General features: G+C 41.3%; 1 protein-coding gene across 3 annotated transcripts in view; it reads right to left on the minus strand.

Annotated features, from left to right (window-relative positions):
• The window catches only part of PTPRR (protein tyrosine phosphatase, receptor type R), a 154,184-nt gene that overhangs the window by 27,946 nt on the left and 98,608 nt on the right, over positions 1 to 27,630 (minus strand). For all 3 annotated transcript variants that reach the window (XM_027679782.1, XM_027679784.1, XM_027679785.1), the window contains one exon: positions 11,225 to 11,411. In XM_027679782.1, coding sequence (XP_027535583.1) covers positions 11,225 to 11,411 — 187 coding nt within the window. The remainder of the gene's footprint in view (positions 1 to 11,224; positions 11,412 to 27,630) is intronic.

Genomic DNA, 27,630 nt, shown 5'->3' on the forward strand with positions numbered 1-27,630 from the left:
TTTGGATTCAATCACTGGAAAATGTACTCAAATATTTTCCTTCAAAATCAGGTGGTTTTTAACTCCACAGGTGCAGGCCTGCCCAGGACTTTGGCACAGATGAGATGCATGGCCACTGTCCTTCAGACACGAGCTCTGGTCCTGCTTAGCATGACTGACTTCTGCAGGGTTTTTTTTTAGAGGAACTGCGATGAGGCCTCTAACCAAGGATGCACCAACAGGTACACCCAACAGGGAAAGCTCTCCTCTCGCTTTTCTGCTTAAAGAGATGGCAAAGTTAAGTAGAATTTAGAGGGTTTATAATGAAATGCTGTGATTTGTTTCTGCTTCACAACTTGGCTCTGAATATGATACTGAGTGAGTCTGTATTGGTTCTTATTTTTCTACCTTCTCTGCCTTATATGGATGTGCTTTGTGGATCTTCTTTATTCTCCCTCTCCTTCCTCAATCTCTTCTTTGCTCTTCAGCTGACTCCTGAGAAGAAAGACTTGCTGTGTCAGGCCAGCCAAAGTGGTGCTGCTAAGATACTCCTTCCTTGCAGGTACTTCACCCAGTCCTTTTTCAGCTCCCTGTACTGCCATCTATATGATGCTTTTGCTATGTGTGGGATATTCTCACTTGTAAGACTTCATTCCTGCATAAATTTCATCTCTATTACCTTAGGTCAAACCATTGAAAAAGGAGCCAGGCCTAAAAGAGTTAACTGAGATATCTTGGCCTGCTAAGAAACCCCAATAACCGTTTTGCTCGAAGAATATTTTAGGAGCACTGGTTAATATCATGTTCTGTTCTGCTCACTGGACCAAAGGCCTTATTATAGAAAGAATAGGAGTGGTACACACACAGTAATAAATTAGGTAAACTAGATGTTTGAACAAGATATAGAAGGCCCAGAGCCAGGATTTTGCAAGCTTGAAGAATTCAGGTCACCTAATTGAAGAGGTCAAATTGAGGAAGATGTCCATGGCGACCACCAGAGGGATGAAGGCTTGAGGAGAAGACCCCCCAGACTGCGCATGTCTAGAAAGACTCCGCCCAGAGACTAGCCTACTTATCATCATGGCTAGGCTTTGCGAAAGAAGATTTGAGGAGGGATCTACCCACATTTGTTACAGGCACACTGGTGGCTAAAAAGGCCAATACGAGACAGGCACGTCCGGTTGCAAAAGGCACAGCAGAAAAACTCCTTAGGTGGTATATTCTGCAAGGCACAAATCTTTCTGCGTTGTCTTTTCTCCTCAAGAGTGATCCTGCGTGCTTTCTCAAAAGCATCGGCAGTGTTATAGATAGTGTGTCTCCAGACTTCCCGATTGGAGGCCAGAGTAGACCAGTTATGTTGATCAATATAGCCAAGGCTGAGATGTTGTTTCAGGGAGTCCTTGTATCTTCTCTTCAGGGCTCCTCTCATGTGGCAGCCAGTGGCAAGTCCACCGTAAAGCAGGATCTTAGGGAGGCAATGGTCCTTCATCCTTGAGACGTGTCCTGCCCAGCACAGCTGTGTTCTCAGCAACATGGCCTCAATACTTGTGATTGCTGCTTGTTCTAGAACAGACGTATTAGTCACATAATCTGACCAGTGGATGTTTAGGATTGTACGGAGGCAGCATTGATGGAAGCGTTCTAGGAGTGGCAGGTGGTGGCGGTAGATGACTTGAGATTCAGATCCATATAAGAGAGTAGACAGCACTATGGCTCTGTAAACACTGATCTTTGTACTTTTCTTCAGGTGTTTATTTCACCAAACTCCTTTATGAAGCTTTCCAAAGGCACTACATGCCTTTGCTAACTTGTTGTCTATCTCTCCATCAATCTTACCATCCGAGGAGATGAGGCTACCTAGGTAATTAAACTGCTGGACTGATTTGAGCACTGATTCGCCAATGGTGATATGGGGATGATGGAAGACTTCCTGAGGTGCCGGTTGATAGAGAACTTCTGTCTTCTTTAAGCTGACTTCCAGCCCAAAGAAATCAGCAGCGTCTGCAAATCAGGATGTTAAATGCTGCAGAGCTGCTTCTGTGTGGGCGACAAGGGCGGCGTCATCAGCATAAAGCAGTTCTCGGACAAGATGATTTAAGGTCTTAGTATGGGCCTTCAGTCACCTTAGGTTGAATAGGCTTCCATCAGTACGGTATCCAATGTAGATACCGTCCTGATCATCGAGGTCTGCCGTGGCCCTTTGGAGCATCATGCTGAAAAAGACTGTGAATAGGGTAGGAGTGAGAACACAGACTTGTTTCACACCATTAATTATTAGAAAGGACTCAGAAAGTGCATCACAATAACTGACTTGGCCGTGCTGATCCTCATGGAGTAAGATGATCATTTTAAGGAACTTGGGGGGACAACCTAAGCATTCCAAAATCTGCCATAGACCTTTTCTGCTCACAGTATCGAAAGCCTTGGTGAGGTCAACAAAGGTTACATAGAGACCTTTGTTCTGTTCCCTACACTTCTCTTGCAGTTGTCTGAGAACAAACACCATGTCTGTGGTGCTCCTCTTGGCTCTGAAACCACACCGGCTTTCAGATAGAATTCCTTCTGCTATAGCGGGTATATAGCGGGTCTGCTCAAGAGTATTCTTGCCAGGATTTTGCCAGCAATGGAGAGTAGAGTAATATCACAGTAATTTCAACAGTCTGATTTAATTCCTTTCTTCTTATACAAGGTGATGATGACTGCATCTCGAAGGTCTGATGGTAGTTCGCCTAGTTCCCAACAGCGCACCACAAACTCATGAAATTTAGCATGGAGTGCAGGGCCCCCATGTTTCCAGACTTCCGGTGGAATTCCATCAACCCCAGCTGCCTTGCCAGTTTTCACCTGCTGTATGGCCTTAAGGGTTTCTCCTAAAGTGGGGGCAGTATCCAATTCATTCTTCACTGGTTGTTGTGTGATGGACTGAATAGCTGAGTCTTGAACTACACGGCTAGTACTGAAAAGAGTCTGAAAGCGTTCAGACCATCGATTCAGAATGGAGGCTTTATCTGTCAGAAGCGTTTGACCATCAGCGCTGAGTAGAGGGCTTTGGGTTTGGTATGTAGGCCCGTATGCTGTTTTCAGGGCCTCATAGAATCCTCTGTAATCACCCGTGTCTGCGCATAATTGTGTTTTTTCAGCTAGATTGATCCACCACTTGTTCTGGATGTCACAGAGTTTCTGTTGGAGCTTGCTGCATGCAAGGCGAAAGGCTGCTTTTCTTACGTGACAGGATGGCAGCACAAGGTGTGCTTGGTGGGCGGTTCTCTTCCTCCTCAACAATTCCTGTATCTCTTGATTGTTTTCATCGAACCAGTCCTTGTTCTTCTTGAGCGAGAACCCTAAGGTTTTTTCAGAGGACTGCAGAATTCTGCTTTTAATATGGTGCCAAAGTGTTACAGGAGAGGTATCTGTAGAATCTATGGAATGGTTTTCGAGCCTAGTTTGAAGATTAGCCTGGAATTTGTTTCTCACTGTGGCTGATTGGAGGTTGTTAACTTGGAGTCTCCTCCTTGGGATACTGCCCCTTTTAGGTTTGAATTTAAGATTGAAGTTAAGTTTACAGTGCACCAGTTGATGGTCTGTTTGGCATTCTGCACTAGGCATCACGCGGGTGTGGTGCACATCACGGACATCTCTCCGTCGCACCAAGACATAATCGATGAAGTGTGAGTGCTTATATCTGGGATGCATCCATGCATGTCTTCAGACTATTTTTCTGCTGAAAGATAGTATTAGTGATGGTGAGCTGTTGCTCCGCACAGAACTCTAGCAGAAGTCGACCATTATTGTTGCAGCTTCCAACACCATGTTTGCCTAATATTCCTTTCCAGGCTTCAAAGTTTTTTCCTACTCTGGCATTGAAATCACCAAGGATAATGATCTTATCATCTGCAGGAACCTTCTGGGTAAGGCGGCGCAGGTCGGTGTAAAATTTATCTTTTTCAGCAGGGTCAGCTTGGAGAGTTGGGGTATATATACTAAAGAGGACAACGTGTTGCTTGTTGTGCAGTGGAAAGCGTAGGGAGATAATGCGGTCAGAATGACCTGTCGGCAGAGTTTTGAGTTTAGGAACAATAGAGTTTTTGATCATGAAGCCGACTCCTGAGAGATGCTTTCCGGTTCTGGGCTTACCTGACTGAAAGAGTGTGTAACCAGACCCTGTTCTCCGAGGCTGCCTTCCTCATGAAGGCAAACTTCACTGAGAGCAGCAATGTCGATGTTGAGACGTGACAGTTCGTGGGCAATTAGGGCAGACCAACGCTCAGGACGTCTGCTATCCGCAGAATCGAGCATGGTTCTGATGTTCCAGGATGCTAGAGTTAATTTGGGTACACCTTTGGAGGCAGGTGTATATGCCTTTGTCTTTTGATCTTTGTGTGACTGCATTTGTAGAAGATGTCACTACAGGGCTTTGCAAACGTGGGTAAGGCCTTCGAGCCTGCGCAATGGATTTTTTTTAGGTGAGACGCAGTGTGCGTGGAACTGAACCTACCCTTTAATCCTAAGGTTCATCTGCCAGGGTCGAGCAAGCTTGGACAGTGGTAGCGAGGTCCTCAGGATGTAGGTTTAATTAGAGTGACCTTCTCTTAGATGGATGGCCTTACAGGGCTAAGCAAGCTCCATCTGCCCGGGTTTAGAGTTGTCCTTCTCCTCTGTGTGCTCCAAGGCTCCCCCTCTCATCTCCCACGAGGGCACAGTCCACGCCGGCAAAGCTCCCCACCTCTCTCTCCTTTCCAGGCCCGCGTGCCGGGCCAGGCCGGGGCCGTGCCGCCGCCACCTACTTATTAGTATGTATGTTAAATGTTGTAACCATGTATCTAAAGTGTATAAAATGGCTTGGTTTTGCACTTTCAAGTCGAGTAAGTTCGTCCAGTGTGAGCTGGCTTGCTCCCAATGTTGAATAAACAAATACCTTGCTGCTTAAAGATACAAAAGTCTCTGAGCAGTTCTTCATATCGGATTTTTTGGATTCACCATGTCACCTCTGTCCTGCTTCTGATGCCACTTTCTCCTCCGCAGAACTACAAAATGAGCTCCCACACCCTCCTCATATTTATCTCTGACTTTTACCACTTCCCAACGGTGATCTCCATGAGACTCTTACCCTTGGCCCTTGGGGTCCAAACTGTTCCAAGTGGCTGACCTAGAGCTTCCCTGGCTCAGTTCTGGGTTAGTATAAAGACCACCATTGAATGGCTTCTGAAAGGTTTCCCTGCTGAACTATATACCGAGAGAGAGCAAGATGGTAAGCCTGTGTTTATTGTGATCTATGTCTGTCATGTACAGAGACTGGAAAAAGATGTGTGAGGAAGAGAGAGTCCTCTGCCTGCCTAGCCAAGCGATGGTGGTCAGTGAGGCTCTCCCAGCTGCCCGGTTGTCTCCCTTGCTACGCCTGCTGAAATTTTTAAATAGTTCATCATTTGGCCAGTTACTGACAGATGCCACCAAGTTGAAAACAGAAACACATTTCTCTGGGCCAACAAGGTCCATTAATAATATTCATCACTTACATCCTGTAAACAATTTCTAATCAGTGGGCTCCTCCCAACTGTAAGCACTTGTGAGGCCAAGGGCACAGACAGAAACCTGAAAATACCTCGTGGATCACAGCCACAGACAAGTCACTTATTCAGAAACTGGCTGTGAGAAACAAGAGATTATTCTAGAAAAAAAATAAATCAGGATTTTTATTTATTTACAGGGGAGCAAATAAGCCCAGCAGACTGCAAATACCATGAACACGTGAAAACTAGCATACAAAGTCTGTAGCTATATATACAGAATTGTTTCACTAAACGCATATATTTAATTAAATAACTGCATGCAATTATAAATGCGTGTGCATACTGTTTATGGGTTACTTTCCCTCTCTAAGCAATACTCTTCTAATAACAACTATCCTGACTCACATTAGCCTTTCAATGCTACAACTGTTCATACACTTGAAGAGATATTATTTGGTCCTCTGAAAGAAAATGTGGCAAAATTTAGGAAAATCAAGGCAGATAGTCATTATACTGATACCTCTATTTTTATGAGGACTAATTTTTATAAATTTAACAGTCTGGCACTTTCCCATTCAGGACTGTATTTCCTGACATTCCAGTATTTTGAGAATAATAAATTTTATCTTTTGTCACCAACTTCAGATATTCTGTCTTCTGAATAGTAGCAGCTCAGGCTACTATATAAGTATATGCTGGGCAATTTATATTTCTTCCTCTTTGCATATCAGGTATATTCTCCCAGCTAAAAAGACCTCAATTTTTTGTCAGCATTATTAAAAAAAAAAAAAAAAGAATACAGCTTAATAAATATTATGGAAAAACATTTTGCAGGTAATTTAAATTTTTTTACAATAAAATAAGTAACGTCCCCTTAATTGTTAATAAAAAATTAGGTTTTAATTAAAGAACTCAAAATAACCTGAAACTGCTCATGTTTAATTTTCCAGAGATACATTGAACAATTTTCCTCTTTTTTCACACTTGGAAGTTTTTCATGGGAGCTAATAATTTTAATGTCCAAAAGACTGGCTTACTGTATTTCTTTAGCTAGTTAAAACAAGCTGAGTGAGCAGAATGGGTGAGGCTTATATATGGCGTTCTTTGCATGCCTCAAGTTCCTACTAAAGCTATTATCCGTAGCAAAGAAAATAGTAAACAGATACAGTTCAACAGCTTCATCTTGAAACATGTTGTAAAAAATGGATTAAAAATGGAATAGGCAACTCATGATCTTCTCAATAAAATTCTGTGGAAACACTGAACAGCCAAAGTCATGTTGTGCCCCACTGAGAGACAAATAAAATGTGATTCTCTATCTACCCAAAGCCTTGCACAAATGCTGTGTGAGAGGATTCGGGTAAACAGGATTCTATAAGGTGCCAAGTTGTCTGTACAAACTGTCTCCTAACATGGGGGGTTTAAGCATGATGAAGTTATTTCTTCTGACTTTCCTGCCTAAGCAGCAGAATGGCAGAGAACCTATGGCATAACTGGTGATAAAAGTATTTTGGATGCTTGTAATTTTTTCTGTATATACTGTCTGACCACTTTTTGGTATAAGAATTGAGGGATTTATTTTTCTTAAACAAATGACTTTTACTATAAACCCTGGGTTTTTAAAGATTAATAAAAGGGCTGCTTTGTAGAATGATATTATTCACAATGAAAAGTGATTTTTAGAGTAAGATGGCATTCATCATCTATTGACTTACATACAAAAATTGGAAAAAAATGAAAGCCAAGGGATCATGTGCTCTGGTATGTTTAATAAGAAGTGCATTGTTTGTATGTCTTTGTTAGACCTGTAGTCTGCTCAGGAGGTTGTATATGTCTTCCAGTTCTTACATGCCTTGCTAGGTAATACTTGTAAACGCAAAAAAAGTTAGGCTTCGGTTGGGTAGCTGATCATGTTAGGTTCCTGCTCTCTGGTATCCTCTGATAGCAACTGGTAGCAAGGCATCTAAGGGAACTAGAACGGGACAAGCTTTTCTTTGTATAGCACTGGTCATCTGATACTGCTCTTTTGGCATGAAAAACCATGCATAATCACTCCATATTCACCTTCTCCTTGCAATTAGGATTTTATAGACTTCTGTTAGAGCCTGGTCAATTTAGTATCTCCTGATACAGAAGCTGCTGCTCTACTCTATAGTTATGTTCACCATATTCTGTATGTGCTTTGAGATGGGGAGATTGGAGCAGCCTGCAGTTGTGAATGCATTATAGATTTTTTCCAGTCTCATAAAGATTCCGTATTATCCTGTAGTGATTTTCCCAAGATTCTTAGCTTTCTATTTCAGAACCCATCAAAATATACAAAATTATTTTCTCCCAAATGCATAACATTTTATTTATCAACTTCAGATTTCCTCTGCCTCATCACCATCATAAAATCCTTCTGTAATTTTTTTGAAGTCTATTTTTAATTTTACTACCCTGGGTAATCCAGTGTCATCATCAAACTTCACCATCTAACTATTTATTCCATGTGCCAGATGACTTACAAGCATTTTTCTCAGTATCAGCTCCAGAACAGATGCCTCTGGGACTCCACTTGTGACCTCCTTTTACACTGAGAAGCAACCAATCCGTCTGGTGCTGCACTGTATTGATTATTCATCACTCAATTGCATTTATTCATGAATCTATTGGCTTCTTTCTTTATTTTAATTCATTCCAGTTTCTCTGATTTGGACATTGGATTTCTAGGCATGCAGTTCTCTGAATCTCTTTTGGAGCCCTTCTGAAAAAGTGCTGCCTCTAGCCCTCTGATTCCTCATCTGCTGAAGCACAAGTATTGGTTACACTTGGCCAGTTAATACATCAGTAAATGCACATATGAACTCCTTTAGGGTTCCTGAGTGACCACTAGCTTACTCCAGTAAGTAACTTTCATTAATTTTATTGATTTGTTCTAGAATCTCTTCCATTAATGCTTCATTCTCAAACAGATCCTCCAGTGATCTGCTTAAACCTATTCTTGCCACAGATGTAGGAAGTTCCCTAAGTTCTTCTATAGTCAACACAGATGTAAATAATGCAGTCACTTCTCACCTACTGCTTCAACTTCTCCAGATCACTTTTCTGCCATTTTGGTCATCAGTTGATCCTTGTACCTTTTGGTAAGTTTTGTGCTTTTGATCTGTTTAAAAATGAAGTTATGATGCTTTTAATTCAAAATATGTTTTGGCCTGCCTTACTCAGCTTTCACATTCAACTGGCATCAGTTTATGCTCTTTTCTAATTCCCTCGTAAAAGATGTGTCCTTTTTTCTGATAGCTTCTTTCATTTGGGTGGTTTGTATTACCAGTCTTTTTCAGAATCACAGAATCACAGAATATGCCCAGTTGGAAGGGACCCACAACTCTTACCCCTGCACAGGACCCTCCCCAAGAGTCACACCATGTCCCTGAGAGTATTGTCCGAAGGCCTCTTGAACTCTGCCAGGCTTGGTGCTGTGATCACTTCCCTGGGGAGCCTGTTCCAGTGCCCAACCACCCTCTGGGTGAAGAACCTCTTGCTAATATCCAACCTAAACCTCCCCTGACACAACTTCACGCCATTCCCTTGGGTTCTGTCACTGGTCACCACAGAGAAGAGATCAGTGCCTGCCCCTTCTCTTCATCTCACAAGGAAGTTGTAGACTGCAATGAGGTCTCCCCTCAGTCTCCTCCAGGCTGAACAGACCAAGTGGCCTCAGCTGCTCCTCATACGACTTCCCCTCAAGGCCCTTCACCATCTTCGTTGCCCTCCATTGGACACTCTCTAAGAGCTTAATATCTTTCTTATATTGCAGTGCCCCAAACTGCACACATTGTTCAAGGTGAGGCTGCACCAGTGCACAGCAGAGAGGGACAATCCCGTCCCTTGACCGACTGGCAATGCTTTGCCTGATGCCCCCCAGGACACAGTTGGCCCTCCTGGCTGCCAGGGCACTGCTGACTCAGATTCAACTTGCCGTCCACCAGGATCCCCAGGGCCCTTTCCACAGCACTGCTTTCCAGCATATCATTCCCCAGTTTGTACAAAGAGCGAGGGCTGCTCCATCCTAGGTGTAGAATCCAGCACTTTCCCTTGTTGAACTTTATATGGTTGGTGATTGCCCAGTCCTCTAATTTGCTGAGGTCTCTCTGCAAGGCCTCCCTGCCTCTGAGGGAGTCAACAGCTCTTCCTAGTTTTGTGTCATCTGCAAACTCGCATCCCTTCCATTCCTGGGTCCAAGTCTTTTATGAAGATGTAGAAGAGCACAGGGCCTAAGATGGAGCCCTGTGGAACCCCACTAGTGACAGGTCACCAGTCTGATGTTACACCATTCACTATTACCCTCTGTGCTCGACCTGTGAGCCAATTGCTCACCCACAACATAATGTGTTTATCCAGCTGTGTGCTGGACATTTTGTCCAGAAGGATCCTGTGAGAGACAGTATTGAAAGCTTTACTGAAATCCAAAAAGATTACATCACCTAGCTTCCCCTGATCAACTAGGTGGGTTACCTTGTCATAGAAGGAAATCAAGTTGGATAAGCAGGACTTTCCTCTCAGGAAGCAGTGCTGACTGTGACCAATGACTGCATTGTCTTTCAGGTGTTTTTCAATATCTCCCAGAATAATATTATTCTCTATAACTTTATCAGGCACTGAAGCGAAACTGATAGGCCTGTAGTTTCTGGGGTTCTCCTTCTTGCCCTGCTTGAAATCGGGACAATGTTTGTCATCTGGGACCTCTCCAGATTCTCAAGACTGCTCAAAAATCATCAAGAGAGGTTTTGCCATGACATCAGCCAGCTCTTTGAGGATTCCGGGATAAACCCCATGAGGCCCCATAGATCTGTAGGGATCCAGCTGAGGCAGCAGATCCCGCACAATTTCAGGGTCAACTGGGAGTTGATCATTCTCACAGTCATGGCCCTCCAGCATTCATGTTGAAGACAGATGCAAAGAAAGTGTTAAACACCTCTGCCTTGTCTCTATCCTTGTTTGTGAGGTGACCATCCTCATGTTGTAACAGGCTGATGATATTTCTGTACTGCCTATTGCCATTAATGCATTTGAAAAAACTCTTTTTATTGTCTCCCACATTTCTGGCCAGCTTCAACTCCAACTAATACGTTGTAATGTGCTTTCCCTGACTGAGTTTTTTTGCTCTGACTTGTTTCTACCTAGCCACTTTCTTCATTTTAGATTCTTACCCTTTTTACTAATAAGTACACTTGTAAAGCACTTCAGTTTTTTTGGTCTTGAGTATATTAGGCTGCTGTATGGCATGCTTGTTAAAGATATCTGGACCTTGAGACAAAAGTACCTTTTGGACAGGGACTGTAGGTGTCTTTGTCTGCTCCAAAAAGTAATTTATAGTGACTAAAAATTTAGTGCTCAAATTGCAAACATACATGACGTTTACATGGGAATAAACAAAATCTCCAAGTGTTTTCATTCACCATAGCCTTCACGATCTCTTCGAAACTGTCACAGTGTTACAGTGCTGGCCATTTGTACTGTAGCTTTAATACGACATTTATCCCATCTATGAATGGAATTTCAAACCCAGAGGAATCTGTTTTATCCATGGATATGACTAACATAAAACATAAATACCACCTTGAAACTATCTAATCTGCCCTGTGGAAATTAGTTGTACCTTGACATTAAAGTGTTTCCTGACTATTTTTTCCCCACAGTTTCTGTTGTTCCAGTTATGTCAAAAATTGTCATTTAAAGATTGTTGTTAAACTCACCATGAATTCTGTTTGAAGTAAATGAGAACACGCAACTGCGTCTCGAAGCTGCTGCCGTGTCAGGATGCGGCCAGCTGACTGTAGATATTCCATCGCTACTTTTTCTCGTGGGGTTGGCACAGTGATGAGAGGTTCAACACTTCCCAAGCTGCTCATATCCAAAGTCAGTGAGACATTGGACCCTCGTCTGCATTAGAAAATAATTAACACAGTTATACAAGATCTGTGTCACCATAAGTCCCATTTTCATGCAGCTGATCCTGAATTATTTATGCACTCTGACTTTCTGTATAGCACCTGATAGATTTGGGTATGCAAAGACTGCAAGAGTGGCTTCACTGGTAGCACTGAGTGGCCAGAAAACCAGGACTATACATACTACCTATTCAATCTAACAACCTGCAAGAACAGTGCACTAGGGAGCAACTCTTTGGATTATTCTTGGAAGCAGAGCTGTTCCCTATATGCTACCTTATCATTACGAATGTCAAATGTGAAAGTGATATCTCAGTAAGGAAGAAATGTTTCACAGAAAAAAAACAGGGAATATATTTCTAACTGATACATATAACAACCTGAAAGAAAATTTACAGTTATGTCAGGTGTATGTTTAAGAATCTACTGAAATATATAGAATGGAGGGAGAAAAATTGATAAAATCAGCAGAAATAAGTGGAAAGGCAGAGCAAACACTGTGAGGTAGGAGGGAAGGGTAAGGCAATAAACAAGCTGCGTCCCAGGAGGAAGAATGGTCACAGACTTGGAGGGGTTATTTGGAAATGCCAAAAGTCTCTTGCGGACAACCACATGCATAACATTTCAATTTCTACAGGAAAATAAAGTTGGATTCAACAACAACTCTGAGCTGTGAAAATACAAATAGAGCACACTTCAGTGTGCTTGGTATGAGCCCTATTCTTTTTGTGGCTTTCTCCAAACAATGTTTAAGAAAACTGTCTTTTTTCATAGCTTCAACCCATCTATCAAATGTTATCTACTCAACTCTTAACTTCAGGCATACTGATTGCAATAGATCCATGCTCTGTGAATTGTGATGACACAAATCTGTATGCATTAATCAACGTTTTTGTGTTTTCTAAGCAGAAATCAGTACTATAAGACTGACAGACTCAGCTGTCTGAACTGGACTAAAGTTGCTCAGCTCAGTGTAAAAGTCTGTAACATTTACCAAGCAGCTATGCCCATACAGAGATAGGACAATGCCAGTTTGATTCCTACCTCTGCATATGTATACCTCTCCATTCATGTATACTTATGGGGAAGTTCTTTGGATTCTAGCTGCTCTACCATGCTCAGATATATACAAACACAACACAAGATTGTCTCAAGTCTCTCCTAATAGTCATCCTGCCAGATCAGAATACAACTGTACACTTTGACCACTGAATAATCTATTATCCAGCAATTCCAGTTTTTATGTTAGAACTCTGCTTGGTTGGGTGCATTTCTTATCTGCAGAACTCTGCTGGCTGAGTGTGACTGCACACCTCTCTGGACACTAGAGTGTTGTTAAGATATAACTGTTCCTTTTACAGTAATACCACATGTTATTAAACATATGATACAGACATCATCAGATAGTATCTGTGAGGCAAGTGCTATTAATATTGGGGGAATGTTTTCCTCTATAGAATCACAGAATCATTAAGGTTGGAAAAGACCTTCAAGGTCATTGAGTTCAACCTTTGATCAAACACCGCCATGTCAACTAAACCATAGCACTAAGTGCCACATCCACCTGTTTCTGGAATACTTCCAGGGATCATGACTCCACCACTTCCCTGGGCAGCCTGTTCCAGTGCTTGACAACCCTTTCAGTGAAGAAATTCTGTCTTATGTCCAACCTGAGCCTCCCCTGGTGCAACTTGAGGCCACTTCCTCTTGCCTGTTGCTGATTGCCTGGGAGAAGAGGCTGACCCTCACCTTGCTACAACCTCCTTTCAGGTGGTTGTAGAGAGCGATAAGGTTTCCCCTGAGCCTCCTTTTCTGCAAGCTAAAGACCCACAGTTCCACCAGCCACCTCTCACAGGACGTGTGCTCCAGACTTCACCAGCTTCATTTCCCTCCTCTGGACAGGCTCCAGTGCCTCAATGTCTTTCTTGAAGTGAGAGGCCTAGAACTCAACACAACACTCGACTGGTGAGGTGCAGCCTCACCAGTGCCAAGTACACCAGTGCTGCCCCGATCCTGCTGGCCACATTATTTTTCATAGAAGCCAGGATGCCATTGGCCTTCTTGTCCACCAGGGCACACTGTTGGCTCATGTTCAGCTGGCTGTTGACCAGCACCCCCAGGTACTTTTCTGCTGGACCCCTTTCCAGCCACTCTGCCCCCAGCCTGTAGCACTGCCTGGGATTGTTGTGACCCAAGTGCAGGACCCGGCACTTTGCCTTATTGAACCTCATACCATTGGCCTCAGTCCACCGATCTAGCCTGTCCAGATCCCTCTGCAGAGCTCTCCTACCCTCCAGCAGATCAACACTCCTGCCCAACTTAGTGCCATCTGTGAACTCACTGAAGTTGCACTCAATCCCCTCGTCCAGATCATCAATAAAGATAGCTGGGAGCTGGGGTTGTTTAGCCTGGAGGAGGCTCAGGGGAGATCTCATCACTCTCTACAACTACCTGAAAGGAGGTTGGAGCCAGGTGGGGATTGGTCTCTTCTCCCAGGCAGCTATCAGTAAGACAAGAGGGCATGGTCTTAAGCTCTGCCAGGGGAGGTTTAGGTTGGATATTAGGAAGAAATTCTTTACAGAGAGGGTAATCAGGCATTGGAATGGGCTGCCCCGGGAAGTGGTGGATTGTCCATCCCTGGAGGTTTTAAAGATGAGACTGGATGTGGCACTTAGTGCTATGGTCTAGTAACCGCGGTGGTAGTGGATCAAGGGTTGGACTTGATGATCTCTGAGGTCCTTTCCAACCCAGTTGATTCTATGATTCTATGATTAAACAGTACTGGCTTCAATACTGAGCTCTGGGGAACCCCACTAGTGACCAGCTGCCAACTGGATGTAGCACCATTCACCACCTCTGGTCTACATCAGAAGTTGCTTGTGTTAATACTTGCATTTTACTGCTCTTTCATTATTCATCGTTGGCCCACAGGTATTTGTTTGCATGCACATTTGAGCAATGTAACCGTATGAGCATAACACATTTTTTTTGTTCAGGCACAACTTTGATGCACTTTTATTCCTCTTATACATTTCAGCAGTAATTTTTTTAAAATTAAAAGATTTATATCATGTCAGTCTGCATGAATAGAAATTACTCCAGCCACTCACCTGTCACTTAGCACAGCAAAAAGCAACAACGGCCAAGAGACAAGACCACATGGTGGAATCAGTGAATCTCACATTGTGCCACTGTGTTCACAAGCCTGCTTCAGCTTAGGTGATGGGAGGGTGGCAGCAAAGGCTTTGCTGCCCAGGCCCACAGATGGTAACAGTGAGTCAGTGATGGAAGTGGAGGTGGAAGGGGCAAGAGGCAGTTGAGGTGGCTGCAGGTGGCTGGCTGCCTCCAGGGGTAGATGGGGACAATTTCTGTTGTCACAAGGAAGTGTGTGGGGTATGATTCTGCTATTTTGCTAAAAGGTAGGCAGAAGTGAAGTAGCATTCTTAGCAGAAATAGCGAGTAACTGATATATGCACAAACTACCAGTATTGCTCTGTGACTCGCTACACACCCTGCATGGCACTGAAGCCCTGTCTGGCAGTACCAACACTGATACCCAAAGCCAGAGCCATGACAGCCTGGGAGGTGGGCACACCATGAGCCGGATATGGTGGCCGCTCTCAGCTGGACCCTGCAGGAGGGTGCTGGCTCACATACCCAACCCATTTCCCCGCGGACTGCCCCTGCCCGTGGGAGAAGTCAGTTCCCAGATCCAGGCCATTTCTCAAGGAAAACATCCTGTTAGACCTCTCTGTCCTAAAAACTCTCCTGCACAAGCACCTCTTCTGACTGTGACTAGCAATTTATTCCATGGAAAAAGGCAGTCTCTCAAACAGGTGGCTCTGAGGGTATATATCGCAAATCCACTCTTTTGAAAACCATCCAGAAATCCACAGAAGAGCTGTGCAATGAATCCCTGTGAAACTATTTAGGCTACCTTTGGTTGAGAAACGGGTAGCAATTTAGACCCAGACATACTTCTGGGAGAGCCTACTGGGATTTCCTAATATAGAGGAAAAGTATTCCCATTGTCCAGTAACAAAGTACAGTGAAAATGTTAATATTTTCTTTGGCTTTTACATTGTTATAACTGACAGTCTTGGCAAAAAGGCTATTTCCTTTTTAACAATAACAAAAAATATACCTGATCTAATTATAACTGTGAGTTTATAGCTTTTACCATTTATGGGGATTATTGGTGAATACTGGTGTTGAGGATCAAATAACTTACTCTGGAAAGAAGAACTAGTTTTTAGGTACATATTCAATGCATTGAAAGCTACATGTTTTGATTGAATAAAATCTGAATATAGGGCAGGAAATAGCTACCTGAAGGATAGCAATCCTTTTAGAAAGTCCATAAGAGGATATATAATAGAAAATAGCTCTAAAGGTAATTCTTCCATAAATATGGACATCTCAAAGAATCCTTTTGAAGTATGCTTCAGTCAATAATATTTTTTTTAATAATGTTTACATACATTAGCAATACTAACTATTACCAATATTAGCATTAATTATGCAAACTTCTTTATTGCATTCTTTATGCTATGGAATAGGGCTGAAAACAAGACATACTGCATTGTCTTGAAAGATGAGGGAGGGCCTGAACCCACCATATGCTTGTATGTTCTAATAGAAGATGCTTATAGTCTCAGATCCTCCCCTGGACTCCTTGGATTCTCTGCGTTCCTCCAACAGTTAAAGTCTTCACTTTCTGTTGAAGAATAGAAAGCAAAAATTCTCTTCTCTTTTACTACCTCGATGGAAAGCGGTTATGTAGTGAGGTCACTTTTTCCCACCTTATTGGAAGGGATTGCACAAGGCTGGCCACAGAGCAACAAGGAGCCCATTTTTAGTAAGTATCTCTTGTCTACAAGAGATTTTGAATAAAGAAATCACAATCATACGAGTGACACTTCAAGTCAGACAATTCATTTTTCTTGGAGAGAGATATATATAGAGAGATAGACATAGATAGATATATACACACACACATATATGTGTGTGTGTGTGTATGTGTATGTGTATATCTCCTGACTACATACAGGTATTTTTCCACTTCAAATTAGAGTAAGGGAGCCATACACATGGGGTTTCCCTTATTTATTAACATTTTCTACCTTTTTTGACATTTAAATAACTTTATTTTCTTTATGTTCCCCATGTTAATAGTCTGGGCCAAATTAGAGAAGACTTTGTTACAGTACACCTCTCCCAGCATCCTCTCGTTGTGTCTTGATGGGGAAGAGCACCATGTGAGGAGTCTGAGGAATTGTAAACATTTGCAACAACATTATATTAAAATCGTCATGAGACCAACTCTTCTGAAGTTTCAGCAGCTGGGACAGCCACATTATTGGGTACGTAAGTGCAGTCAGGAAACCACTCGTGTCTGTGTATTATCTAGAATCCCAGAGAGGGGTTTTACTATATACTCACAGCCCTCTTTTCAATTGGATAACACAGACAAGTCCACTGATGAGAAGTCCCTGGAGTATTTTAAATAATACATTTATAGAAGCAGATTTTATTACGGACCATGATAAAAAAAAAATTAAAAATGCAGTATTTGTTTGAACACTCTCAAAGGGAAACTCCACCTGTCCACCTCAGAGGGCCAACAGGTTACTAAAGCCTATTAATCATTAGTGAGGTCATTTCTGGGTCTTCCCTGACCCTAAAATTAAGCCATAGATGGTGATTATGAAAATCCAATTGCCCAACCTGTTTTTCCAGTTGTTTGTTTAAGCTGGGTAGTTTCTTTAAATACACATTCCCGTGTTTATTCAGCACTCCTGAAAAACGCTACACCCAGATTCCTGAACTTCGGCTTCTCCTTCTCTCTAGTGGTTTTGGAAGCAGCGGTGGTGGTTGCTGCCCTCCAAAAGCCATTGCCCTCTGACCCCAGCACAGTGGACGCGGGAGGTGCTTCCTCCTGCACCATCGGCCCTCTGTCCTTCGGCCGAGCCGCTGTGTAGCCGAGGGGGGAGCCGTTAACACGAAGAGTGGCGCTGGCTGTGGCTGCTGGGGAGGGAGTTTGCTTTGGGTCCTCAGATCCCGCTTGTACCAAGGAACACTCTGCAGGGATTCTCTCCCTGGGTTTTACTGAAAAGAAAAGCACCCCAATTCCCCTGTGCATTTTGTTTCTGTGGTGCTCACAGACTAGGCCTAGACATGGGTCCTGAGTCTCTCACCTTGCTGCTCCTTCTCAGCCACTAACGTACGGGATGCAGGTGGGTTTTGCTCTGCTGTGATTGCACTGGGAGAGCACAACTAGGCACATGCTTTCCAGCACTTACTACCTTACTGGTGCCAGACTTTAGCTGCATATCTAGTTTTTTGTTTCAGTAGAGCAATTCAAAGGAAAAAGAAAGTAAATTTGTAAACAATAGAAAAAATATCGGTCTCGGCTTTCTTGCTGCTTTTAGCAAAATAGCTAAAAGAAAACATGGTCACATAGATGAACTAATAGGACATGTAAAGCTGTGGTGATGTGTGAAAAGCAGAGTAACTGAGAAAAGGAATTAATGTTGATATAAAATAAATAAAAATAGCAAACTCTGACTTCATAAAAAAAATCAGTGTTGAAAAAAGAAAAAGTAGAAAAGCAGAAGTATAGAGAGGTTAAAATAATCTTTGCAAAGGACTGAAGATACTGCTGTTTCCTTCCAACCTCAAGCAAACACTAATACAGATGTTCTAATAAACAACTGAGACATTTCTTCACAAATGAAGATCTATAATATCCATTACAGACAGTCCTCAGAAGGTTAAGAGATGGCTCTCATTTGAAGTGAAATATAATATGATAAATTTTAAAGTAACATTCACAGTATTGTTAAATAGTTGCTTCTAACAAGTGTAAGAACACTTTATGTATTTTTCAAAAATGTATATATATGATTCTTGCTCTGTACTTGCTATCCTGAAATACATATCCACTATGCACTGCTGATATGACTGAACATCTTGGGAAAGTAGAGATGAATGAGAGAATGGTTATATTAATGGGTGTGATGATCTCTTGATTTTCTTCTGACCATCAGCATACTATCTCATACAAGTCTTCTAAGCATGCAATAAAAATCCATTATTGACCACTTCAATTTGAAAAACAAAGATTCATTTCTTCTTAGATATACTTTCTTTTTTTAGAAATTTAGAGCTCATTAGTTTCAGTTTTCTGTTGTGCTACAGCACATATTAAAGAATATTCTGATAGAAAACTCCATGAGTTCTGATAATATACAATACCCATTAATATAATTATCCTCTTATTTACTCTTGATTTCAACAAAGGACAATCAATATCATCAGTATTATTTTGAGAAAATAATTAAAAATCATTAGGTAACTGTGTGAATGTCATCCTAATATTTTCAAACAGTACTTATTACATATACTGTACTTTTCATTTTTACACTCCTAGGTGCCTTTTACACTGTCTTACAGATGCTGTGGGCAGACCCATGATGAAAACTCAGTTTCTCAAATACTCTCTGCTTCAGCTGCTGACAATTCTGGGTTGCTGCTGGTTTTCACTTGAACAAGGGTTGCAGTTTTTAGGAACCCACTCAGACCTCAGGCTATCAATACTTTTCAACAAACCAAATCTATATCACGCCCAGACTGAAGTACTCAAAAATCAGAAGTTGCAATAAACCAATTAACAAGGCCAAAGGAGAATTAGTGTTAGAAGCAGGACTAAAACCCAAAGTTCCCTAAATCTGTGTTATTTCTTAAGTTACCTTAAGTAATTTTGCAATCAAATGCCATAGGTAGTCTTCTCTGAAGGAAATTGATCTTTAACTGACTTGAAGATTCAGTACTATCTATGTCTATAATTTACTTAAAAAAAACAATTGCAGAGGAATACAAACTGATTTTGATAGAAAATCTGTAACTATGAATATAAAGTGACTGATTTACTTTGCATTATGGACAGTCTAAATTTATACTGCTACCTTGAAGGATCTATTCCGCTCAGCTCATGTTTGGCCATTTGCAAAACCTTTATGGTGCATGAAACAAAAAATTCAAGACCTGAGTTCTACCTTCAGCACTTGGATGTGCAGGTGGTCAAAACTTGATCTTCCCCCCTTTCCTGCTATCTCCTGACATACCAGTGCTAGTTAAAACACCAGAAATTACCTACTGACCTCCTATCATGTGTGGGAACAGTAGACCTCTCTTTCTCTATAGGCTCCTGGTCTAGTTTCCAAAGCCTTATTCCTTTCACAGATTAACCTCCCTCTGGCTCTGATTTTTCCTCTCCAAAGAGAAGATCCTGGACAGATAGGTAGATATTAGCCCAATTTTCCACAAACAGGCTCAACAATTAAATGGTTAGTATTACTGATATTTGTATTATTTCTACTCTGTCTTGCAGTCATCTGCACCTGACACAAATCCCGTAGCCATTGGTATAGGCAGCCCCATCTCACCAAACAAAGGACCTCATTTACAGGGGGTAGTGTGGACATAACACTGAAGCTAATACCTATCACCAGAAAGTGATAGATTGAATATATTTAAGCTCAGGACTGTAAGAGAGGCAATAGGATGAAGTGTGCATCTTGTAAAGAATATCTGCCACTTCTACTCATGTTTGCTCTGCCACATAACTTTCCTCATAATATTCCAGTGCTGCATTTTTATTTTTCTCCACTTATTTATTTTTTATTTTTCTCCACTTATTTATCACTTGAAAAACTGATGAAAAACTCTGAGTGTGAGGATGCCTCTGATTCTGAGCAAGAGGTCTAGAAGGGATGACAGCAAGCTGTGTGCCTACTGAAAGGAGAAGAGGGATATATGGCTGCTGTGAGGCAAGACTTCCAACCCTCTGCAGCTTCCCAGCTACAAGAAACCTCTTTGCAGCACCTGGCAGCATAATCCAGCCCTCTCTGAGTCCACAGAAACTAATCAGGAGCCTCAGCTATAAAGTTTTAAATAGCTTTTCTGGAAAATGGAGTCACTTCATGTTCTCTCCAGAGGGTCTGATCTTGTTCCCACAGCCATGAGTGAGAGCAGGACAATACCTCTAGCACTAAACTGCAAAAAATTCTAAGGATCTACTCACAGCTCAGCAGGTTAAAACGAGCTGAGGAAACAGTTTTGACAAGTACTTCTGGATTAAGTTTTAAGCAATCAGTATCTGGTTAGGACAGGAATGGCTCAATATCCTGTAGAGGAAAACAGCTGACATGAGTGTAGTTTCAACTTTCCCTCTTTTAATCAGGCTTTCTAATGTACTGCCAATTCACTGCTGTTCTGCCCTCGATAAGGCTACACCGCTCAGCTACGGGAACTGACTGTTCAAAAATGCAAAGCTTATACAACCTCCCATCTTTTCCTGTAGATTACTCGTACAATCAAATTGCATTTTGTCACGCAAACTTCTCTCTTCAATAAAATTTGAATGGCAATAAAGTTTGAATGGCAACATAAAGCTCTGTTTCTCATTCATAGTCACATATAAATGTCTCCAGCGTGACTGAAAATTGAGGCAAATGTTCAGAAGTAAAAATAAATGAAGATGCCAATTTGTTGTGCTTATTTGAGCTGTTTATTCAAAGAGCTGAACCAATGTTTACTAATTTATGGTTAATTTTCTTTAGACGGGAGAGCTTTAATTGAATGCAGTTTCATCTATTGCTATTATTATCTTCTTGCACTGCAGCATTGCTCTATTTCATACCAGAGGCCTCGTGTCCTGGATGACCTGTTCTCTCTCTGATTAATGTACATGCTAATTCAAACCAAGCTACAATGAATATAAACAAAAGGGATTTAAAGAATAGGAAAATGGAAAAGAGAATGGAGAATAATAAGAATTGACTGCTAGGGCTCCACATATTAAAAAAATGCACAACTCAAGGAGCTCAGATAAAGCATTTATTTAAGGTAAGCCAAGAAGAACTGTTAAAAAAACCCCACATATTCTGTCTGCTGTATACTTTCCTTGAAAACTAAGAAAAAGCCCAATCTGCAAAATACTTTTGTCATACTTGTATGAGTTGCCCCTCTCGGATTTCAGTTCGTAAGTACCTCCATGACACCTTGGAGGAGCTGTAGCCATGTACCATCATTGTCAATTTAGATCTCTTGTACAAGTGCAAAGCCAGATTACTTTTCCCAGCACATGGAAGGCTCACTTCTTTGGTGAGCACTACAGCATGCCCAGAGGCTGCTTGCCTGCATTATACAGAGAACAGCCTATCTAGGAGAACTGATCTAATCGATGAGGATGGAGAGGTGCAACATTACATCAATAGCTTCTAGGAAGCATTTTTTAAAGACTGCTTAACTGACATTCTTTGCTATTTAATTGGTCAGCCATATGGTTATACAAATTGATAATGGATCTTAGATTTTTCATCTTTTAGATAGAAAAAATGTTGGTTTTTTTTCATATGTACGTCAATTTAGCTTCATGTATTCCATAATAATTACTCTCTTAAGCACAAACTCTACTTCCCTCCTGCAACTGCTGCTCATTTAAGGAATATCATTTACTACCCTTAAATCCAAACAAGCAAATATATAATCTATTCACACATTAACGTCCTTCAATACTCTTTTGACGCTTTAAACAAAACCAGCTGACCTGGAAAAAGACATGGGCAAGAATATTTGCAATGTAAATGGGCAGTATCTTCAGACAGTGTTAATAAGAGAAAATTATTTTTTATTGTGACTTGAAGACTAATCAGTACAATGAGTTCTTTCCTGGTGAGTTTGCCATTTGGGAAAGACAGGAAGGAACATCTGGGAAAAGAGGCGTTTACTACACCCTGTCAACCTTAAGATAAAAAAGCACATTTCTTGTTTATTTGACTTGGTCTTCATTATCTTTAAACTACTGCAAGTGTCACACGGAAGATTTCTAAGCAGACAAATGAATTGTTAGTGCACTTTGAAGAAATTACTGAACAGCAGCAGTTTCTGAAGAATGTAAAACCTCCAGACTCACACTGTTGTTCAATAGAGCTGCGCCATCTATGGACATTTCCAAAGGGAGCTGGCAGAATGGCTCCACTCAGTCACACCATCTTAGACTGCCTGTACAGACCCCAAATCCTTGTAGCTCATACACTTCAGAACACATAGTTCCATTTCCAGGGTAGCTTATGTGCCTAAGTTGTTTTATGAGTTGATGGGATTTAGGTTCTTAGAGACAGGACCCCTCTATGTGCATTTAGATCTGACGTTTAGCTGCTTCTAAAGTCTCCAGAGCTGACACCTAAGCTAGATATATAAACCTTTCTCTCTCTCCAGCTTTTTTTTCTTGATCCACTTTCATAGTCTGGCTTTCCAGCCTTGCTTTCTATGGGAAGGCTTGCTCCAACAAGTATATTAATGTAAAAAGTGCCTGGATTCCCTTTGAAAATAAAGTTTAGGAAATCCACTTAGGCTTACAATTTTAAAACAGAGCAATGCTTGAATGCTTTTAAGACAGCTGTAAATGTCTGCATACCAAGATGTACTTTATCTTGCACTTCAGAGGTTAGATAGATGTTTAAAAGGGCCCATTTAGAGCTGAACGGCTGATGAGGAACAGACAGGTAAGTGACCTCGAGCTTTTTTCTACAGAGCTTAACAGATCCCTTGAAGTCTACAGCCCTGGCCACTGCCTGTCTTCATCAGAGGCATTCCTATAGGGGACTGCACAGGCAGGACTCTAGAGAAGGGAAATGCATCCGTACCTGTGCCCAGAGATGAAGGCCAGAGCAAAGGCTTTCTGGATCTACCTTCTCATACACACCATCAATGAGTCAGTACAGATAAAAAATTTCAGAGTGAAGTAATGACAATTACTTCAGATTAATAGTCTTCTATCAGCAAAAGATTAATGACATTAAGAAACTTAAGCAGCTTGATTTAAATTCACTTCTATGAATTTGAACAGGAGAGGGAAATGTGAGGATTCTGACAAAAGTAGTTTCCTCTAAATGCATATTGCATTATGAAATAAAGAGAAAGGAGATAAGTCATATCTGAAAGATAAACCAAACTCACTCCTAATCTGACCTCCACCTCATCTATCTCGGTACAAACCCTCTCAACACACAGGGCTTCATACAGCTAATGATCTAACGTGGGTCAGGTTAACATACATTGAAGACAGTAATGTAGAAATATGAACATAAATTTGATGTACTGTGTAAGGCCAAAGGTTGAACAGTATCCTGTTTTCAATAATGGCCAGCAAGAAGAGGTTTTAGCAAAGAATGCAAGAACAAAGCAAGCAGGAATTACTTAATTAATACTGTTACTCATTTTTAGTACATCCTCCATCTTCTGGCACTCCGTTGTTCGTTGTTAAGGAATGTCCTGAACCAAAGGGTGCTTCCCCATCTATGTGCCTGGTGTCTTCTCTTGTATGTTTTTTTCTACAAACATCTTACTTAGCCTTATGACCTCTGCACTGACCCAGGATGATAAGCTCTGTAGCTGGGAGCCAGGCAACAGTGAACACTCTACATGGGGACTAGAGGAATATTTAAACTATCTACATTTGCAAAAATTCTTGTGAAGTAAAAACCATTTATTTTGTTTTAATCTTATCAGTAAATTGCAACTGTATTTTCTGTAGCCAGAGGATTAACTTGGGGATTAACTACAATACCGGTTTTTTGCTTTTCACAATGCCTCCTTCTTTTGCAAACCTATTCAGTATTGTGGTCTGTGGGCCAAACTCTCTTTCCAGATACCTCTATAAATCCACAGAGGAAAAACAAGCTAAATAGAGTTTAAAGTTAAACAAGCCCATGCAAATTGTATTTATTAACCATTGTGTATTTTTCTGCCCTTCTGATTGTTTTCCTTAATTTGTTGTAAGATTATGCTTTTAGGTCCACTATCAAATCCAGGGAGAGGAACTGAAAGCCTCTGGACTATCTGCAGCAGTCCTCTGGCAGAATTTTTTACAACTCAGGAAGGATTTGAGACATTTCAAAAACAGGAGATGCAGCTGTTGGGGGATGGCGGGAAGTGGAAGTGCCAGTCCTGGCAGAGGGGCAAACTCAGCTGCCTCCTGCCCAGCACCAACCCTGTCTCTCACTGGCAGCACAGTTTTCCAGGGAGCTACTATTGGTCATTCTGAACCATCAGGACTGAGTTCCCTAGAGAAACATTGTACTTCACGACATTTTTCTGTGTGGGAATTATATACAAAACTTCCCCTTCTGATGCCTATCGCATATTTGAGCAGTCATTTGAAGTTGCTGTGTTCTGTTTCACTCTTGTTATCAAATCACAGTATTAACATAACAAGGATAATTATAGGTACCATAAATTAATAACAACAATACACTCTGTTTGTTAAGCATCAAAGTATGTTCTTTGATAGGGAATATAAGGGAAGTCCCCGTCCCAGAAAGAAATATCAGTTTTGTAGCTTCTTATAGACTCCCCTGGTTAGAGAAATGAATGGAGAGTTCAAGAGTCCAGGTACTTTATGAAGATAGGCACTGATCTGAAATACTATCTTGGATCAATCACTTAACCAATGTCCCACTTGTCTAAGTATGAAAATCATAAAAAGAGTTGCTGAAATGTCTTGGCCGTACTCAGCTAAGGTTCAAAGTCGAACTCAACTGGAGCATCAGCTTGGATGTGATGGTATCAAAGCAGACAAATAACTCTAGCAAGAGCCTGGCTGAAATGTCAGTGTCGTATGGAATCAGCTGGGCAGTATTTCTTTGGCCAAACCGTTCTCATAGTATACTTTGGGCATCCTCATCTCTGCCATGATGCTATTCCTTCTCTATTTTCTGAGGCATGTTTGATTGTCTGTACACATTTACTATCTTGTCTGATGTTTAGAATGTAGCTCTTTTGGATAGAACATTTCATTTTTGTGAACATATGGAGTCTTGCACATAGGGATCCTGATCTGTGACCAAGGCTCTTAGGTACTTTATTAATAAAAATGCTGAAGAGAATTTCCCACAAGAGCTGAGAAATACTCTGGCCCACAGATTTACATGCAGTATTCTTTGAGCAGAGGTGTATTTGCAAACAAGTGACATTTCTGCTATCTAACAATGTTAAGATTTCTGTACATACTAGCTCTGACTATGTAAGAGATCTCTTCTGAATACTCAGAACCGCATTCTTCAAAAACGAAGTAGTATAATTAGTCAACTGTCATAATTTATAAGCATTCTCCTGACACTGCACAGAAATAAAATGAATTATGATTGCACTCAAAGAAGAGATTCATGGTCTGGAATATTAACTGATGGCTCTAATATAAGCTGGATGTAAGTGCTTCTAGCACATGGCTTCTTGCAACTGAAAGAAATACTTGGATATCTTACATTGCAGTTTTGGAGGCACTTTGATGTTTTTCTTTTCTTTAACTATTTTCTGTGTCTGTTCATAGCATTTTAAATTAAGGGGAACTGAGTTAAGTTCAGCTTTAGGTTGCCCTGTAGAAGAAATGGCATGATCAGAGATAAATGCATTCCGAAACAAGAAGAAAGGTATTTTTGTTTTAACTTGAAAAATTAAACTTTTTCAGACATTAATGGGGAGACTCAAGGAAACTTTTCTATAAAACCCCCAAATGTGAAAAATCTACCTTCCTTCTAAATATCAAAACTCTGTATATCTGATATGCTTGCCTCCTTCTACACTGTTTTCCGAAACCAGTTCTTGTGGGTACTAGTCAAGGGCTCATGAGATATTTCCTGCTTACAAACCAATGTCATAAAGAAACTGGTGCTCTTCTCTTGGCCTTTGCCCCTTAGCACAGAATTTCCAACCCACCATTGTGAAAAGGCGATAGACTTGGTTGCAAACATCACAGATGGACACGTCCTGGTACAGGCTGAAACAAGATGCTCAGAGAATTCAAGCCCAGCTAACACGCATCTCCTCACTTTCCCAGATGTCCAACTCTGCCTGCACATTAGGACAGCTGGTGAGGCAGATCACAGAAACCATGTCTGCATGGTCAAGCACAGAAAAGAATTGGAGGCAGAGAGGCGCTGAGGAAATCAGTCACTGGAAAGCTGCATAAGAGTTTAACCCTTTGACCAAACAACACTTAAAATCCCAAACCTGCTGCTCAAAAAGAGAAGGGGATTACTCACACAACTCAAATTACTCATATGCTCAGGGTAACAATGGTCCCTGTAAATCTAAGCCTCAAGAAGCATTTAAATATTAACATGAATATTTTCCCTTGGGTTCTTGTGCCACATGTGACTTTTCAAAAGATTGGCTGGACTAATCACTGCAAAACCACCAAAACTGTCTACCAGATGGCAGTCACTGATTAATTTTTCTTAACTTAAGCCAAAAAGGAAGAAAGTGTGATGGGTGGAGCCGTAAAGACAAGCACAATCAACATCCGACCAAATAGGGTTTCCTGTCACCTTGGGAACGACACTGATTGGCACTGCAGTTTCCTGTGTACAAGCTAAAACCAGTAGCAACTGAAGTAACAAGAATAAATGCCAGATAAGAGACCTGGGAATACAATAAAATTATTATAAAATTTCTGACTAAACCACAGAGGACAGTAAAGGGTAGGCATGGACTGCACACTAAATGCAGCACTCTCTGGTACATGAGAGCAGAGGACCATGAAGCTGCATCAGAAAATTTTTTCTAAATAAGGATGGGCTAATTTCCCTGAATTATCCACTCCCAGAAGTGAAAGTCATATTCTTTGAAGAGCTTTTAGTTCTTTGCAAGAGAAGAAAAAAGGGATGCGGGACAATTTAAAGCTGAGATGGAAACAGGAGTGGAAACATACCATCTAACTCACACTAATCTGAAGTCATTTGTGCCAGAGACACAGGAAAATGGACTGTGGGTGTAAGTTTGGGCAACGGAACATATTTGCATTTATTTAATTAGATTGTAATTCCCACAGAGTTTTGCTTCAAAGACCTCTAACCACAAGCAAAACAGCTTCCCAACCAGCCAGGAGTCAAATAGTTAAAGTACAGTTTTTAAAGAGTCTTTGTTAGGCTGGTGCCTGAGTTCACTTCCCCTCCAGAGAAAGGGGAACATTCCTGCCCTCTTCCTACACTGGAGATAAGCAAAGACATCTGTAATGGGCTGGACAGAACAGACATTTGTGCGACTTAAAGGTCCAGCACATGCAGAAAGTTTTTAGAGTGACTGTGCACTAACAGAAATGTTTCACAAATGCAAGTTGGAGGCACAGAATTATTCTCTCTTGAGTG

The sequence above is a fragment of the Neopelma chrysocephalum genome, unplaced genomic scaffold, assembly GCF_003984885.1.
Source record: "Neopelma chrysocephalum unplaced genomic scaffold, ASM398488v2 Primary Assembly neopelma1_59, whole genome shotgun sequence".
Classification (NCBI taxonomy): Eukaryota; Metazoa; Chordata; class Aves; order Passeriformes; family Pipridae; genus Neopelma; species Neopelma chrysocephalum.